General features: G+C 42.2%; 1 protein-coding gene across 1 annotated transcript; it reads right to left on the reverse strand.

Annotated features, from left to right (window-relative positions):
* Window positions 1-8,034: 8,034 nt before the first annotated feature.
* Window positions 8,035-9,576, reverse strand: KCNA10 (potassium voltage-gated channel subfamily A member 10). Its single transcript, XM_072638488.1, has one exon. The coding sequence runs from the start codon at window positions 9,574-9,576 to the stop codon at window positions 8,035-8,037; it is 1,542 nt and encodes a 513-aa protein (XP_072494589.1).
* Window positions 9,577-17,480: the final 7,904 nt, after the last annotated feature.

A 17,480-nucleotide genomic window follows, 5' to 3' on the forward strand; every position in this document is an offset into this window, starting at 1 on the left:
CCAGCAATAATACTCCTGGTATTACTTTAGTAAAATGTTTTGGACACTTTCGATGAGTTGCAAACTCCTTGAGGATAGGGAGTATTTCACATCCAGGGACCTCTTCAGTCTTCCTGATCTGTATCTGGCCACTGGACCAGATGACTCTGGAGGAGAAAGTGAGGAAGGTGACTTGGCACAGATCCTCCCTCACTTAAATCTAATTCACTTGCAATTCATGGCATCATCTTCCCAATGTCATGGTTCTCTTCAAGAGCAAAGGACAACAGAATTTCATGTTTGTATTTAATGATCCCAGTCCCTAGCCTAGAGCTATTCTTCTACTAGAGGGGAGCATTGAACCAAGAAAGGTCTTGATGGGGTGGGACCTGGTCTGCCAGAGGAGTCTTCATGCTTAGGGTTCTTCTGGCAAAGGGTTGATGAAGGGAATTTATATTTTGTAAACTCTGAGAGTTTATAACTCCCACTAGAACTGATAAATCAGGTCTCCAGAGGACTGGCTAGCTATGTCTCTCCATTAATGTTCTAAGGGTACAATTGAAAGGTTGGGAGTGTCTTTTACTGCCATGGGTCTGTGTTTCAATTCTGGTGTATCGTTCCTAATATTGATCACCAGTTACAGTTAGCATTTCCCACATATCATTGATTGACCCAGCAATTAGCACCTCAATATCATTGAACCAATTAACATCAGTTAACTTTTCCAAAGGGATAGTTACTAGAAAGATATAACAAGACCTCCAGCTTTGGGCCAGGCTCTCTCCGTAATCTCCACCTTGGACCTTGGGGAGTATAGGGTTCAAATGAAAGTGGCTACCTCAAAGCATTCACTCTCTGAGGTTCACTTCGGAATTAGTCATAGACAGTGGACAAGTCACTCACTTGTTGCAACAGGTCACTCATCTGGCCTAAGTCAAGGGAGTTACTCCTCTAGGCTCTTCTAGCATCTCACCCATGTTTGATCTTCAGCAAACTTCCACATGGACTATAATACCTGGACCTCTAGCAAGCTAACTCTTCCAACCCTTGAAAGACCACAGAGTCATAGTGTACTTTATTCACATTTTCTCCTTTACCTCTTCACGTAAGAGCAGGAAAGAGCAAATGCAAATAAGCGAGAGAAACCCCATAGCCCTATGGAGCTATAGGAGGAGAGGAAGCATTTGGAGATGACATTATTTTTCTCTTCACCAGAAGGCTTATTTGTACCTTTTATCTCTAACTATCAGGGAACAAAAGGAGTGATTTGGCCTTTTGTATGAACATTCAGTTTCTGCTCAGGAGTTAATCAATGAACATTTATTAAATACCTACTTTATACCTGGCACTTTTTTAAGTGCTGGGGATACAAAGAAAGGCAAAAAACCATTCCTTGCTCTTAAGAAGCTCACCGTCTAATGGGAAAGATAACACTTAAAAATTGTGCATTAACAAGATATATGCAGAATAAATTGAAGATAATCAGTAGAGGGAAGTCATTAGCACTAAGGGAGAATGGAAAAGGCTTCTTGTGGAATAATAGGTTTTTATCTGGAACTTGAAGGGAGTCAGGTGACAGAGATGAGGAGAGAGAGTTCCAGACTTGGGGAATGGACAATACCCAAAGTTGGAATATTGAATATTTTGTGTGAGAAGCAGGCAGGAGGTTATTGTTACAGGATCACCAGGTATGTGGTGATTGGAGGTGTAAAATGTAAAAAGACTGGGGAGGTAAGACAATGCCAGACTATGAAGGTCTTTGAGCACTAAGCAGAGGGTTTTATTTTTTTCTGGAGATAATAAATTTCAGATTTTTTTCTGAAATTTGTTGAATAGGAGTGTGTGTGTGTGTGTGTGTGTGTGTGTGTGTGTGTGTGTGTGTGTGACAGAGTCAGACTTGCAGTCTAGGAATATCATCGAGTCAATTGAGTAGAAGATGGATTTGAATGAGGAGATACTCAAGGAAGAAAATCTAGTCAGAAGGCTCTTGTAATAGATCTGTCGTGAGAAGGTGAAGTCTTTCCTATAGTGGTGGCCATGTCAGAGGACTGAAGGGAACACATCTGAGAGACGTTTGAAGGAATGAGACTTAACAACTGATTGGATATGAGGGATAAGAGACAGTCAGAGGTTGAGTATAACAGCTACATTGTGAGCCTGGGTGACTGGGAAGATGATGGTGCCCACAACAACAAAAAGAAAATTGGAAAGAAGGGAAGGCTTGGGGGATAGATCATGAGGTCAGCTTTGGATATGTTGGGTTTAAGATGTCTACGAGATATCCAGTTTGAGATGTCCAAGAGGTAGTTGGAGATGTGAAGCTGGAGATCAAGATTCGGGTTAGGGCTGGATAAATAGATCTGGGAATCATCAGCATTGTGGAAATTTATTTTGCATATCTAAATATATTTGTAATTGTTTTAATTTTTCTTGTCTTCTGAATGGGTAGAGAGGGAGAGATTTTGGAACTGAAAATAAAATAAAATTGAATTAAAGATAATTCAAGCTAAATCATTAGCACAGAAATGATAAAATAACTCCATGTAACCTGAGGAGATCACTAAACAAAACAGTACACAGAGAGAAGAGAGCTCAGGACAGCCTTTGGGGGATACCCATGGTTTATAGGCAGGACCTGGATGAAAGCTCCAACAAAGGAGTCTGAGAAGGAGAGAAGGATCGAGAAGTAGACAGACAGGCAGAAGGAAAAGCAGGAAAGAGCAGTGTCTTAAAAACCCAGAGAGAAGAGAGGTCCGGAAGGATGAGAATGAAGGAAAAAAGTCATTAGATTTGGCAAGGAAGAGATCATTAATGACTTTAGAAAAAGCAGTTTCAACTGAATGACGAGGTTGGGATCCTGAGTGCAGAAAGTTAAGAAAAACAGTCAACCAAGAGGCCTTTTCCTCATTACTCAGTAAATGGACCAGAAACAGTCACAGAATACCTGTGCAGGCTCTGATGTGACAAGCCAGGCACCGCCTTTCTATATCATCCTATCCTATCCATATTCCAATGTACTTCTGGGACCAGGCTCCTCAAACCACCAAGTTTGTGCACTCCCAGGACAGGGCCTTCACTGGCTGATCCCACATCCTTCTTTGGGAAAAATGATTCCTCAATCAAGTATCTCTGTTTTGTTTTTCTTATTTTTATAATATTTATTCCCCCTTCTCCTTCCCCCACTAGATTTTATTAGTAACGGGAATTCCCAGGAGAAAATCTCCTCTACCCAAGCAGATGGGTATCTGATGGGGGGGGCATTAAAAGGTTAAGGGACTTTCCAATGGACATAGGATGAGGGTTTGTCAGACTCAACATGAATTCAGGTCTTCCTGAATCTGTTATAAAACTTACACCTGATATATACAACATGTCAAATTGCCTTCTCAATGAGGTGAAGTGGGGAGGGGAGGGAGGGAGAGAATTTGGAACTCAATATTTGAAAAAAATGTTAAAATTGTTTTTACATGTAGTGGGTGAAAATAAAATTTTAAATTAAAAAAAATAAAGCTTATACCTGGGATATTACAAAATACATGCTTGAAAAATGGGTGTCATTCTCAGTATACTGGGGGGCCCCCGTACCTACACATTCTAGGTTTCCTAAGGTGGGGAGAGAGGATACAAGTCAAAGGGGTGAGAAAATAATTCAGGATATCCTTGGGTCCTTCTTGTTCTAAGCATCTCTGACAACAGCCTTATGAGACTAAAAAGAGTAAAAATAAATCATAAATTACTGTATAATTGTATAAGGCATGGCTTTGCTGGCTATGTCCACATACATAATAAAGGCAGAAATATTCCTAGAAAGGGTCCTTCCAAATGCCAAACTGCCCAGAAATCCTCTGAGCCTCTCTTCACATTGCCACTTCTGCCAGTTTCTGTGGTGTTAATCCTTCCTGAAAAACATGATACTGTGCTGCATCTCATCACTCCCGACCTTGACTTTCTCCTCTGGCCTCACTCTTGCCTTCACTTCCCTCTGGCTACCCTCCCTCCCTTCATCCCTTCATTACTCCAGGATGGCCTTAGGAAATATCCAAAGGAAGAAAGCTGAACAAGAGGAAAACAAGCCTGTAAAGTGAGCTGTCCTTTCTGGGGTTCCTTCCCCTGACCCCCACTCTCCCTTAGCCCCTCCCAGGCTCCTCCCCCAACTTAACTTTCTTGGTGGGTGGGAGTGAGCCATGACACGGCTCTGGGAAGCCAGAAATGGAAGACTCAGCACAACTTATTGGAGGCTGTTGCTGCCAAAATCATAATAAGGTTGAGGTGGAAAGTGGGGGTGGGGTGTAAAATCCCGTTAATAAGAAAACAGATGATCTATTCCTGGAGTTGCTGCTTACCTGGTAGAGAGTACTGAAGTCCAAGACTGTGTTTGTCTGGACAGCTGCAGGGACTGTTACAGAGTTAATCAGAGAGCTATAGGTGACTTCTCTCAGCCCTCCCTCCCCTGCCCTTCCTGAACATAGAGTTATGTGGGTTACCCTTCTCTGGCTCCCTGGTCCAGTTCTACACTGACCTGGAATATGAAGAGTATGGTTTCCTGAAATAGTCACTCTTGCTAGATATTGTCTTCTCTGTGGCATACATCTTTATGTGCTGGGGCCAGCCCACAAAGGTTGATGAGAACTGATTATTAAATTTTGTCTGAACATTCACACCTTGGAAACTGGCAAACACTACAAATCAGTGCCTGATTTATTGCTTTGTTGATTGTCTGAACTGACGCAGAAAATGTTCATAATGTATGAAACATTAAAAGCGTGTGATTTGTTTTGGGGGTAGACTTTACCCAGCCTGCCACTTTTTGCTCAGGGACTGATAATTAAACCAGCATCACCATTGCTTCCAGGAAGGGCACAGCAGTCTGCTGTCCCGTGGCTCTACCCAGAGCCAGAGGTCTAGACAGAAAATTATCCTTCTGTGCTCCTTCATACCAACATGTCTCTCCTTGCCTCCCAGACCTCCCCACGTTGTCCCTATCTCACTCCATCCTTTTCTTCTCTTGTTTCTTTGGAAACAGTTGTTCCTGTACCCTTCACTCAAAATTATTTTATATCTACAGGGTTTCAAAAGACAGGGCAACACACCAGAGTTTGTATTTTATTGTCCATGTACAGGTTATTCCCCCCAGAAGAATGTAAGCACTCTAATGGCAGGAACTGCTTTATTTTTGTCTTTGTACCCCCAGTCCCTCGTTCTGTACTTGGTATATAGTAGGTGTTTCATAAATGCTCACTGAGTAGAATTGAATTATAAATTTGATTCAGTGACTTTTTTTTTGCCTATTTATGTATCCTTTGCCCACATACTTTACCTTCTTCATCTCTACCTCCAGACTTTCCTGGCTTCCTTCAAGGGCCAGATAAAATCCCACCTTGCACAAAGAAGCCTTTCCCAGTCTTCCCTTTGTTTTCTGAACTGTTTTCCAGTTTAGAAGGAACATAGTTATCTATAGTTGTTTTCATGTGGTCTCTTCCGTGAGACTCCCCCAAAAGACAGAATGGGGACTGTCTTTTGATTTCCTTTGTCTCCCCAGCATTTAGCACACTGTCTATCTGTGCTTAATACATGTTTATTGACTGTTGGTGTGATTGCTTCTGTAATACTCCACGCTCCTAGGAGGCAGGAACTGTGTATTCTTAAGTTACGATTGACCAATTGTAGAGGGTCTAGCATAGGGTTACACAGGAATTCAGTGCTTAAGCAAGGTCTCTCAATGAATGAAGAAGAAAAATCATGTTGTTTCACCTTGTTAAAATATGAACTCCATGAAGGAACTGGTTTTTAAAAAACTTTGGTTTTTTTGTATCCTGAGCACTTATCATGGTACCTCAGGAATAAGTACTTAGTGAATGCTTGTTGATTGATTGATTGACACAAATCCTTGGCCTTCCAGGAAATTCCAACAAGGAGGTGGGTTGTCTCATTTCTTGGCAGAAGGCTGTGGGGTAAAGAGGCAATGGGTTGCCCTGTGTTGAGAAGTAACGCAGTGTGAGTAGATAGAATGCTGGAGTCAGAACACCATGGTTCAAACCTTGCTTCAGTCACTCACTGTGTGATCACAAGAAAGTGGCCTTCATTTTAGGAACCTCAGTAACTTTATTTGTAAAATAAGGATAATGATTTTTCCCTGCTTATCTTGAAGGCCTGTGGTAAAGAGAGTGCTTTGTCATCCTCAAAGCAGATGAGTTGTTATCACGACTGCCAAGGTTGCCTGCCTCCACAGAGAAGCATCTATGGCATGTTGGGTACCTTCCAGGAACATGGTACAGTCAATATTTCTGTGCAATATTTCATGTGACTATGGAGAGGGGGTCAGAGGCACAATGTTTATTCCTGTTCTTGTCTAGTTTCCCTTGCCAGGTTCCAAAGAGCTCTCTCTATAGTATTCAATGTTGTTCAGATAGGGCAGTGTAATGTAGTTGAAAGAGTTCCAGGTTGGAGGTAGAAATACCCAGCTATATATGTCATTTGTGTGACTTTATGCAAGTCCCTTTCCTCCCTGGGCTTCCATTTTTCTCACCAGTAAATTGAAGAGATTGGATTAGGAGTTCTTAATTTGGGGTCCATGCACCATGTTTATTTCAATGGGTCTATGAACTTGGATGGAAAAAAATTGCGTCTTCATTTTCACTAACTTCTAATTAAGAATTTTTAACCTGGGGTCTGTGAACTTAAAAAAAATTAATAGGTGTATTTTAATATAATTGGTTCTCTATGCATTTTACTTTTTACATTTAAAAACACAATTCTGAGAAGGGATCCATAGGCCTCACCAGAATAACTGCACAAAGGGCGTTTTGACACAAAAATCATCTAAATGATCTCACAAGTCCCTTCGAATCCATCCTTCAAACAGTTGCCAAAATAGTCTTCTTAATTCATGATGCTCACAACCTTTAAGCCTCCCACAGAAGGGTGATTTCATCTCTTTTGTGTCACCGATCTCTTTGGGTGGTCAGTCTGGTGAATTCCAAGGACCATTTCTCAGAAGAATGATTTACATGCAGACATTGACATGCTTCCATTTGCTTCTGGCCATCTACACATATCATTCCCTATACCTGGAGTTCACTCTTTTGTTATCTCCATCTGTTAAAACACTTTCCTCCAACCCCAACTCCCATCCCATCTTTTCTGGGAAAGATGATTCTCTCCCTTGTCCCCATCATAGTGCTATTTCCAGTGGAATGTAAGCTCTTTGAGGAAGGACAGGAACTGTATCTTACTTTGTCCTTCTTTTTTAGTGCCTGTAAGAGTGCCTTGCCCATAATAGGTGTTTATATGTTTGTGGAATTGAATTGTATTGAATTGAACTGCATGGAACTAAATTAAATTGGCAAATCTAGAAAGCTCTCCATTTCTTGGTTTCCTCATCTGAGTAGTGAGACTAATGGTAGCTGTTAACTTACATCTTGAGGGTACCTACGATCTTCCCCCCTGGCGTGGTGGGACACATGTCCCCATAGCCCACATGGTCATGGTGACTACTGCCCACCAGAACCCAGCAGGGATGCTGGAATCAATGCTATGTGAAAGTACTTTTTGAAAAGTAAAAGGAGCATTTATCATTATGATTTAGTACTTTGGTGTTTTGAATTGAGAACTCACCATTATGGAGGGACCCTTCACCTGTGCAGATTGCAAATGGTTAAGTGGATGTAGCCTTGGAACTGGAGTCAGGAAGACCAGAGTTCACATCTGGTCTCAGACTCTTACTAGCTGTATGACCTTCAGAAAGTAACTTAACCTTAATTATAATAGTATATAATATATAATAGTAATAATTATAATAATAATTCAGTTTTCTCAGAGCCCCAACCACCTGATGTTTTCTTCCAGAGGATGACCCAAACCATCGTGTCCCCAAGAAAGGACAAATACTTTGAATACTGGATTGAGAAAAAGAATGATGAAAAATTAGGGCAGAAAAAAAAAATGATGGTTTTATTGGAATTGCCTCAGGGAGCCAGAGCTGGACAAATGGTTACAGGAAATAAGTAATCCTTGGAGAGAAAGTGGGAAAGGAATCCCTTGATCAGACTCAGGAGATCACTTCCTGGATTTTTCCCCAGAACAACCACCATTCGTTTTACTCAGAGAGTCCATGCTTCCCATTTTCGAGACCACACTAGCAAGAAGTTTGTCTGTTTCCCCTGGAATGTTCTGTTTCTCTTCATTCTCCGTCTCTCGGTGGTAGAAGTAGTTGAAATTGGAGACAATGACAGGCACAGGAAGGGCAATGGTGAGGACTCCGGCAATGGCGCAGAGGGTACCTACGATCTTCCCCCCTGGAGTGGTGGGACACATGTCCCCATAGCCCACAGTGGTCATGGTGACTACTGCCCACCAGAACCCATCAGGGATGCTGGAAAAGTGGGATTCTGGCTCATCCACCTCAGCAAAGTAGACAGCGCTGGAGAAGAGGATGACCCCGATGAAAAGGAAGAAGATGAGTAGCCCCAGCTCCCTCATGGAGGCCTTCAGGGTTTGCCCCAGGATCTGGAGCCCTTTGGAGTGGCGGGAGAGTTTGAAGATGCGGAAGACCCGGACGAGTCGAATGATTCTTAAGATGGCCAGGGACATATTCTGTTGGGCACTGGGTTCTGTCTCCTGTACCAGCTCTGTAATGAGAGTCACAAAGTAGGGGATAATGGAGATGATGTCAATTATATTCATGATATTTTTGAAGAAGTCTGTTTTACTGGGGCAGACCACGAACCGAAGCACCAACTCGAAGGTAAACCATATGATACAGGTTGATTCCACCATGAAGAAGGGGTCACTGAACATGGTGTGGGAAAGGATCGTCTTGCTCAGGTTGAGGCTGGGGTCCCTGACCACCTTTAACTCCCTTTCTTCACGGAACTCAGGCAGCGTCTCTAAGCAGAAGATGGTGATGGAGATGACCACCACCAGGACTGAGACCACGGCTACACCCCGGGCAGCACTTGAACTCTCAGGATACTCAAAGAGCAGCCAGAACTGCCTATGGAAGTCATTCTTGGGGAGCTGGGTTTCAGGGTCTTTAATGAAACCTTCATCCTCTCGGAACTGGTCCATGGCCTCGACACCCAATTCATAAAAGGAGATTTCATCAGCAAAGACATCAATGGGAACATTAGCTGGGCGCCGAATTTTCCCACCTGACTGGTAATAATAAAGGATCCCATCAAAGCTGGGTCGGTTCCGGTCAAAAAAATACTCATTCCTCATGGAATCGAAAAACTGCATCCTCTTTTCCCGGTCACCCAAGAGGGTTTCAGGGAATTGATTGAGAGTCTTCAGTTGGGTTTCAAATCTCAGACCTGCAATGTTGATGATGACCCTCTGATTGCCCTCATTCATGACCACTGGCTCAGGCCCCTGTGGATCACTGTAGTCTCCTGGAAGCTTGGAGAAGACTGTCTCATGGTTGGTGCCATCATTAATAAGGACCCTCCAGTTAGAAAGGAGACTACTGCTGCCACTGGGACGCCCTTTTAGACTGGCAAGGTCAAAGTCAATGGGATACCCAGGCTCTTCTAGGACTTCATCAGAATTATCAAAATTAACTAAAGCAACCTCCATCTCCTTCCAACCAGATACATCCATTCTATGAGAGTCACAGGGGAAGCATTGAGGACCTCAGTCTGTCTTGCCTCCTGATGGCCTGAGGAGAAAGAGATACATTACTCAGGGACTCTGAAGAACACAACTTGCTCTCTGTTATGCATGTTTGATGGAGGGGGTCAAATAGTATAGATAATCCATGCTGTCCAAAAATTATTTTTCTTAGGCTTTGGAATAAACATGATTTAGAAACGTGATTGTTTCGGTAGCAATAGACCACCTTATAATTATGTTTTCTCAGACCAGTACTAAAAATCGGTTTACACTTCATGCACATGCATTGACCAACTGAAAGAAATTGCCTAGAAGGATGCAGGGTGAGAGGCAGGAGTCATTTTGGGGGTAATCGTTTCCTGGCGATAATCCATTAAGTAGGCTTTCTACAGGTCAATCATAGAGGAAGATTTTCATTCATGAAATATTTGCTCATTCATTTAACAAATATTTATCAAGCTCCTATTACAAACAAATCCCCAACCTAGGTATTGGGAGAAATGAAAAGATTAGAGAAGACATGCCCCCAGGCTTCATGGGGCTTTCCATCTAAGCAAAGCAGCCTTAATGATATAAGCAATTTTGTTACAACACAGCTCATTTAACATGATTTAGGAGAGATAGACCACCTTCAACACCATGTTATATAGGATGGAGTGCTGGATGTAGAATTAGGGAAACCTAGTCTTGGAACCTATCTTTGACATGCTAACAATAACACATAGAAACTTTCTGTGTCTCAGTGTTGTCAGCCATAAAATTAGAATATTATCTATAATATATATATAATATTACCTATAATACTTACCATACATGTTTACTCAAGGCTCCAATGAGACACTCAATTAGAAGCATTTATTAAACTTCTCCCTATGTTCTCATTCTAGGTGCTGGGGATATAAGTTAAAAAAAAAAGAAATACCTTCTACTCTGAAGGAGCTTATATTCTAATAAGTATTTGCAGTACTTTGTGGGTTTTAAAGGGTTATAAAAATGCTAGTTATCATTAATACTATGCTAGTTCTTCAACATAGTGTGAAGCAGACCCTGGGCTCTTCAAGATGATGCCAGCAGTGCCTGAGCTTTGACAGACCTTAGCAAGAAAGAAAAGCGTCCAGTGATGGACTGTATGTCTATTATCTGAAGACCAATTGTGAGTCAATTAAGTTTCCAGATCAGTTTTAATGATTTTTAAGGAAAAACTTATCTGTCACAGACCCCTAAGAAAAAATGTTCCTTTCACAAGATATGAATGATTTGAACTATACTTCTAGCCAAGCATGGAGAGGCTTAGAAACAGATAGCCTCTTTAACGGTGCCACAACTACTCTCATTAGTTATTAAGGTATAGATAGATTACGATCAGTAATGATGATTGGGGTACCTTCCTACCCTGCAGAACTCAAAGATTCTTGAAATAGTGAAATATGTTGGAAATACCATAGAGCCAATAATGTTCCACTGAACATTTCAGTTTCATTCAACAAGCATTGATCAAGTTATTATTGCATAGCATAAAGAGTAGAAAACTTGGAAGGGAGGTTGTTATTGTGAATGAATCTTATCTCCCATATTGTAAACTCTCAGGGAGCAAGAATTGTGTCTTATTTAAACTTTATGTCTGCCCTCCCCAGGCTCAGGGCACTTGTGAAATAGTTTGCCTTTAACAAAAGGTTGCTCCGAAGAAAGATTTGGGAGAGAAGAGGTATTAGACTCACTACCAAACTGAAGGTCTACAGAGCCGTTGTGCTGACCTCATTGTTATATGCTTGTGAAACATGGACAGTCTACCAGCACCATGCCAGGAAACTGAATTGCTTCTATTTGAACTGTGTTAGGAAGATTCTGAGGATCACCTGGCAGGACAAGTTACCAGATGCTGAAGTCCTTGCTCGAGATGAACTGCCAAGTATTCAAACTATGCTTCAGGGAGCGCAACTCCAATGAGCTGGCCACGCTGTCCAAATACCAAATGTACACTTGCCAAAAAAGACTATTTTATGGAGAACTTGTATGGGACAGGCTATCACATGGTGAACAGAAGAAACAATACAAGGACACTCCCAAGGTCTCTCTCAAGAACTTTGGATTTGACTGTGCAACATGGGAGACACTGGCACAGGACTGCTCAACATGGCATGCCCACATAAGAAAAGGTGCTGTGCTCTTTGAGCAAAGCAGAATTGAGACAGCACAAAGTAAACGCAGGATGTGCAAATTTGGGATATCTACCCCAAATATTCATATGGACTATCTGTGCTCAATCTGTGATAAAGCATTCCGAGGTCATATTGGTCTGATCAGCCACAGGCGGACACACTGAAATTTCACTTTACAATGGTGATGTCATTTTGATCCTCTTTGAAGATGAAGGACAACAACCAACTTAGCCACCCTACTCAATAAACTCCAAGTAGTTCCCTAGCACCTCCAGGATAAAAATATAAAACCCTTGTTTGACATTTAAAGCCCTTCCTCACCACCTCCCCCACCCTGTTCCAGTCTTCTTACACCATATATCCTTTATTTACTTTTCAATCCAGTGACAAATGGCATCTTTGTTGTTCCTCAAACAGGACCTGACTCTTCATCTCTTGACTCTGGGCATTTTCAGGGCAGAGAATAGACGTTCTCCTTTCTCATCTTCAGCCTTCCCTGATTTCCTTCAAGTTCCTGCTAAAATCTCACTTTCCATGGTCAGCCTTTCCCAATCCCTCTTTATGCTGGTGTCTTCCCTCTGTTGATTTTTTTTTCCAATTTGTGGTGTATATCAATTGTTTGTACACACTTGTTTTTAAGTTGCCTCTCTCATTAGATCGTGAGCTCCCCAAGAGCAGGGACTGGTTTTTTGCCTTTTTCTGTATTCCTAGAACTTTGCATGGTTCCTGACACATATTAAACTTGTAGTGCAACTGTGTGGCTCAGTGGATAGAGCATCGAGCCTGGAGTCAGGAAGGCTTGAGTTCAAATTTGGCCTCAGACGATTACTAGTTGTGTGACCCTGGGCACTTAGCCTCATTTGCCTCAGTTTTCTCTTTAAATGAGGATGATAATAATGATACTTAAATCACAGAGTTATTGAGAGGATTAAATAAGATAAAAGTACTTAGCACAGTGCTTGACACTGAGTAATTGCTACACAAATGTGAGCTATTGTTAACAAATGTTTCTTGACTGATTAACCTGTACCCAAGCCTTGGATTTGTCCCCAGTCTTCTAGGTATATTGACTTCCTAATCGGAATGGGTCCTGGACCCAATAAAGAATTTCTAGAAAAGAAGATTCCTGTCATTTGTAAGGATAGCACCTTCTCAGCAAACTACAGTCTCAGAGAGTGATGAGAAGGGGTAGTGAATGTCCTAGGGCCACATAATCAGTATATGTCAGAGGTCAGACATGAACCCTCCACTTTCTATCTCTGAGACTGGCTGACTGGGCTATCTACTATGCCATATTACCTCACAGTATGGAGAGGCAGCCAGAGGCACAGATGCCACCCTCTGTGTTTGTCAATAATAACAGCAGCTCACATGTTATAATCTGTCTTGTCTATCTGTCTCCCCCCATCCCTCCTATCCCCCCCTCCCCCTTCTCCTCTGTCTCATTTAGGATGGGAAGCCCCGGCATGGGAGATGGAAAGTAGGTGGGGTCTTGGCAGAGGGAGAAGAACCAGGTGACTTCCTCTATCAGTACATCAGCATTTTCTCTGTAACAGAGCTTCATTGGCTAATGAGCATAAATAAGGATTTATGCTGTTAACGACTTGCACCAGGCTCTTCCTAGCTCTAGTAATCCGCAAAACTACTCTGCCTCTCCTAGACCTTTAAAGATTTACAAATCACTTTCCCTAGGACAGCCCTGTGAGTTAGCACCGGACAGCAACTTCCCTATTTTATAGACAAAATGAAGTCCTTTTCAATGAGCAGAAATGACTCGTCCAGGGCGACCCAGTTGGAATCTAGTCAGACCTCTGCCCCAGCTTTCCTCAAATCGTTGCATTTTAATTTAATTACTTTTTAATCTGGCTCGAGGACACTCTGGGGCGGAGCCGGGCGGAGCCCCCAGCAGTGTGTTGGCCCCCTCGGCCACATGTCTTTCCCCGCCTCCAAACCAGTTTTCACTCTGCTGTCAAACCGACCTCCTGAAAGTCAGAGCTTTTCCCTAGTAATGATTGCATTGATCCGATCATTCCTGAGCCAGAAACGGAGGCAGAGAGCAAAGCATTTTAGCCTGGGTATTCGGTAAGCCTAAGGAAGAACTTCACGTCCTAGATACTCCCCAAGCCTTAACTCCTGCCCAGCATCACTTAAACCCTGAAACCTGAGAACACCCCAGGGTATCTAGCCCCATTGGCCACACCCTCGTTGGTGCTCTAATTGGGAGCCATTTAACAGATAAGAGCTTCTTACTTATGGATGGTACTTTAGACTTTTCAAAGGGCTTTTTACGTCCATTATCTCCCCCGAAGCTAACTGCAGGAAGATAAACAAGAGCTTCTAATCTTCCTAGACCATCCATGCCTTCTCTTTCCCTATACCAACCCCAAAACCAAATGGGCAGATAGGTAAGTGGTGTCAGAGGGGAGGAGGGTGGTCTGGATCAGAACACAGGTAAAGTCCATGCTTGAAAGCGTGTGGTCAGGGGTTAGAGTGGTAGCCCTCAGTAGCCAACTTTTCACTTTCTTTATTGTGGGTGGAAATTAAATCTGTGTAGAGTGCTAGATGTTATAAATCTAAAAGAAAGGCTACTAGATGAGTCCAGTCCTCTGTGGGGAGGGATGGAAACCAATTTGAAAACTATACCCTTCTTTTTACTCCCCCCTTTTCTCCCCGTAAACTCTGTTCTATTTTTTATTTTGATTTTTAATTGTATTTTTCCTAGCTATATATGTAAAGTCAGTTTTTAGCATTCATTTTTACAAAATTTTGAGTTCCAATTTTCCCCTTCTTCTCTCTTTTCCCCTCTTCTTAAAATGGTAAGCAATTCAATATAGGTTATATATGTGCAATCATGTAAAGCATATTTCCATATTAGTCTCTGTTCTGATTTTTAGAGAAGCTGTTTTTTATACCTTGGCTCTTCCCCTTCTCAGGGAAAAACTACTGAAAGGTAGACCTATTCCTGCTTTTCTACAGTTGTTGTTCAATTGTGTCCAACTCTTTGTGACCCCATTTGGGTTTGGTTTTTTTTTTTTGTCAAAGACACTACAGTGGTTTGCCATTTCCTCTTCCAGTTCATTTTACAGTTGAGGAAACTAAGACAAACAGGGTTCAGTGACTTGCCCAGGGTGACAGAGCTAGTAAGTGTCTGAGACCAGATTTGAACACAGGAAGATGAGTCTTTTGGACCTAAGCCCCCACTCTACACATTGTGCCACTCTAACTATTCTTCGGTGCTAACTCTTCTCTGTAACCAGCTCAGTCTCCTGACTGTTCTCTGTAGAAGCATTCTTATTCCCCATTCCAGCCTTTTGTCCTTACAATCTGTGTGTGTTTGTCCTTCGTTGCTGAAGACCATGTCATCAGAGAATTAATGACATGACTTGCACTTGACTTTGTTTTGAGTGAGGCAACGGCTGTGCAGGTCACCAGCCTCACTTCTCCTCCAGAGCCATCTGAGTCCAGTGACCAGATATTCATCAGAATGACTGGAGATGACCCAGGATGAGGCAACTGGGGTTAAGTGACTTGCCCAAGGTCACACAGCTAGTGAGCGTCAAGCATCTGAGGTGAGATTTGAACTCAGGTCCTCCTGACTCCTGCACTGGTACTCTATCCACTGTACCACCTAGATGCCCCCCTTACAATCTATCCAACTTGGAATGCTCTAGTCCTTCCCTTTCTGTCTACATCCTTCCCGTCTTTGATAGTATGGTACAGTGGAAACGGAGTTAGAGAGTGAGTTCAAATTCTTCCTTTTATTCATCACCTCTATGACTTTTGGGTAAGCCACGACCTCTGTTGGTCTCAGTTTCCTTGTGGGTAAATCAGGCTAGGAACTGAACATGTGACATCATTGGTAAAGGGATCCTCCAGGTGAAGCAACTCTATCAATTCCAATTGGCCTTTATTCAACTTTAGTCTTAGAGAGTGGCCTAGAGTAGAAATGTCAAGTGCCCACAAACACTCCTAGTTGTGGCTGAATGAGATTAAAATCCAGTTGGGGGATATTTAGCAAATAAATAAATTGATAAAAAAGGAAACACAAACATGTGTTCGTCTAAGTCAACGTGCTGCCCACATGGAGTCTTATGTACAGTTTGGCATCTTGCATTTCTGTTTTGAGTTCAACATCATGGAGAAGCTAGATAATTGTCCCAGGATCACACAGTTAATATGTGTCAGAAACAGGTTTTGACCTCCAGGTTTCCTCACCAGCTCTGTAATATTAACACCATACTGCCTGTCAGTAAAATGAGAAGGTTGGAATGTATAAAACCCTCTGGTCTCTTCCAGCTGTACATTTATGATCCTGGGATTCTTCAGAATTCTTTCTTGGCAATTCAGCCTGTTCCCTAGCTATTTGACCTTGGACACCTCACTTTTCTCTAGGTAGCTCAGTGGATAAAACATTTCAGGAAGATGAGTTCAAATCTAACCTCGAATAATTACTTGTGGTGTGACCCTGGGCAAGTCATTTAACTTCTGTCTGCCTCAGTTTCCTCAACCATAAAATGGGGATAATAATAGCACTTCCCAGATTGTCATGAAGATCAAATGAGATAATATTTGTGAAGCACTTAGCATAGCCCCTGACATGTATTAGGTGCTTAATAAATGCCTGTTCCTTTCTTCTCCTATCCTCAGTTTCCTTATCTGTGAAATGGGATAGACACTAACTGTTGGGAGAATCAAATAAAATGATGCGTATAATGCCCTTTGAATTACATGAGTGTCAGTTATTAATAATTACAATAATCCTGCTAATACTAAGACAGAGTCTTTGAAGAGTTAACTGTGTTGCAAGTCTATTGGAAATTTCTATTCAGTTTCATATTAGATGTTTAGGTTGTTTTATGGGGAAAATGAAAAAAAATACAAACAAATCCCCCTATTTCTGTCATTGCAAGATGTTTATTTCTCTATCTATGATTCACCCTTTTAAAAATAGCTCTTTGAGTTAATATTTTATGGGAACAAAAATCCAGAAGTTGGTTCCGGCCCCCCAGACTGCTAACTTGGGAAACTGTCATCTGCTACAAGTTGCACATGCTCGAGGGATAAGGTGCCTTGAAGCTGTTACTTGACATGTGGAGGAACCCATAGAAAAAGTCCACTAATTGAAATAAAGTCAGTGGATCAGAGGTGATTTGGTTGGTGCCCCTTTAGAGTGCCTGCCTTGAGTGGGGCTGCAGATAAGAGTAATGATGAGGTGGTAGGCTATCTAGAAGGGGAGGGTGGAGTCCAGGAAACCACCCTGTTAAGTAGTATTTGGGGCCTTCATCAGCATTTGTAGTCTTCTATCCCTTCCTGAAATAGATTAGGCAGGGACAGAACTAATGAGAACAGAAGTGATCAATGGAGCTGAAATGGCTGTTATCACCATCACCAAAAGGCCTCTGCTAAGGACTTATATGATGTATGGCTGTTATCGGGGTGTCTGATCCTTGCCCCATGTACTCAGTTTTCATTACGTTGCCCTTTTGCTTCATGGGGAATAAAGAACAACAAAGTGAGGGTGGCTGGCAATTCCTGAAGAGTGTTGGGGTGGTCTTTTGGGGAAGAATGTCTCCCCTTTTTCCAGTTGGGCTTGGAGGGATAAATGGGGCTATTTACCCTAAGTAATGGTCAAGCATCTATGACCCCTATCTCTCCTTTCCTCCCTCCCCAAATTAGTAGCCAAATAGAAGTAGCCCTAGAGAGAAGAAATCCTAGAGAAGTGTTCTAGTATTA

Source organism: Notamacropus eugenii, chromosome 2 (genome assembly GCF_028372415.1).
Source record: "Notamacropus eugenii isolate mMacEug1 chromosome 2, mMacEug1.pri_v2, whole genome shotgun sequence".
NCBI lineage: Eukaryota > Metazoa > Chordata > Mammalia > Diprotodontia > Macropodidae > Notamacropus > Notamacropus eugenii.

What these genes read in the sequence shown, in the direction of transcription:
- KCNA10 (XM_072638488.1), bottom strand. Translation starts at nt 9,576, where the DNA reads ATGGATGTATCTGGTTGGAAGGAGATGGAGGTTGCTTTAGTTAATTTT.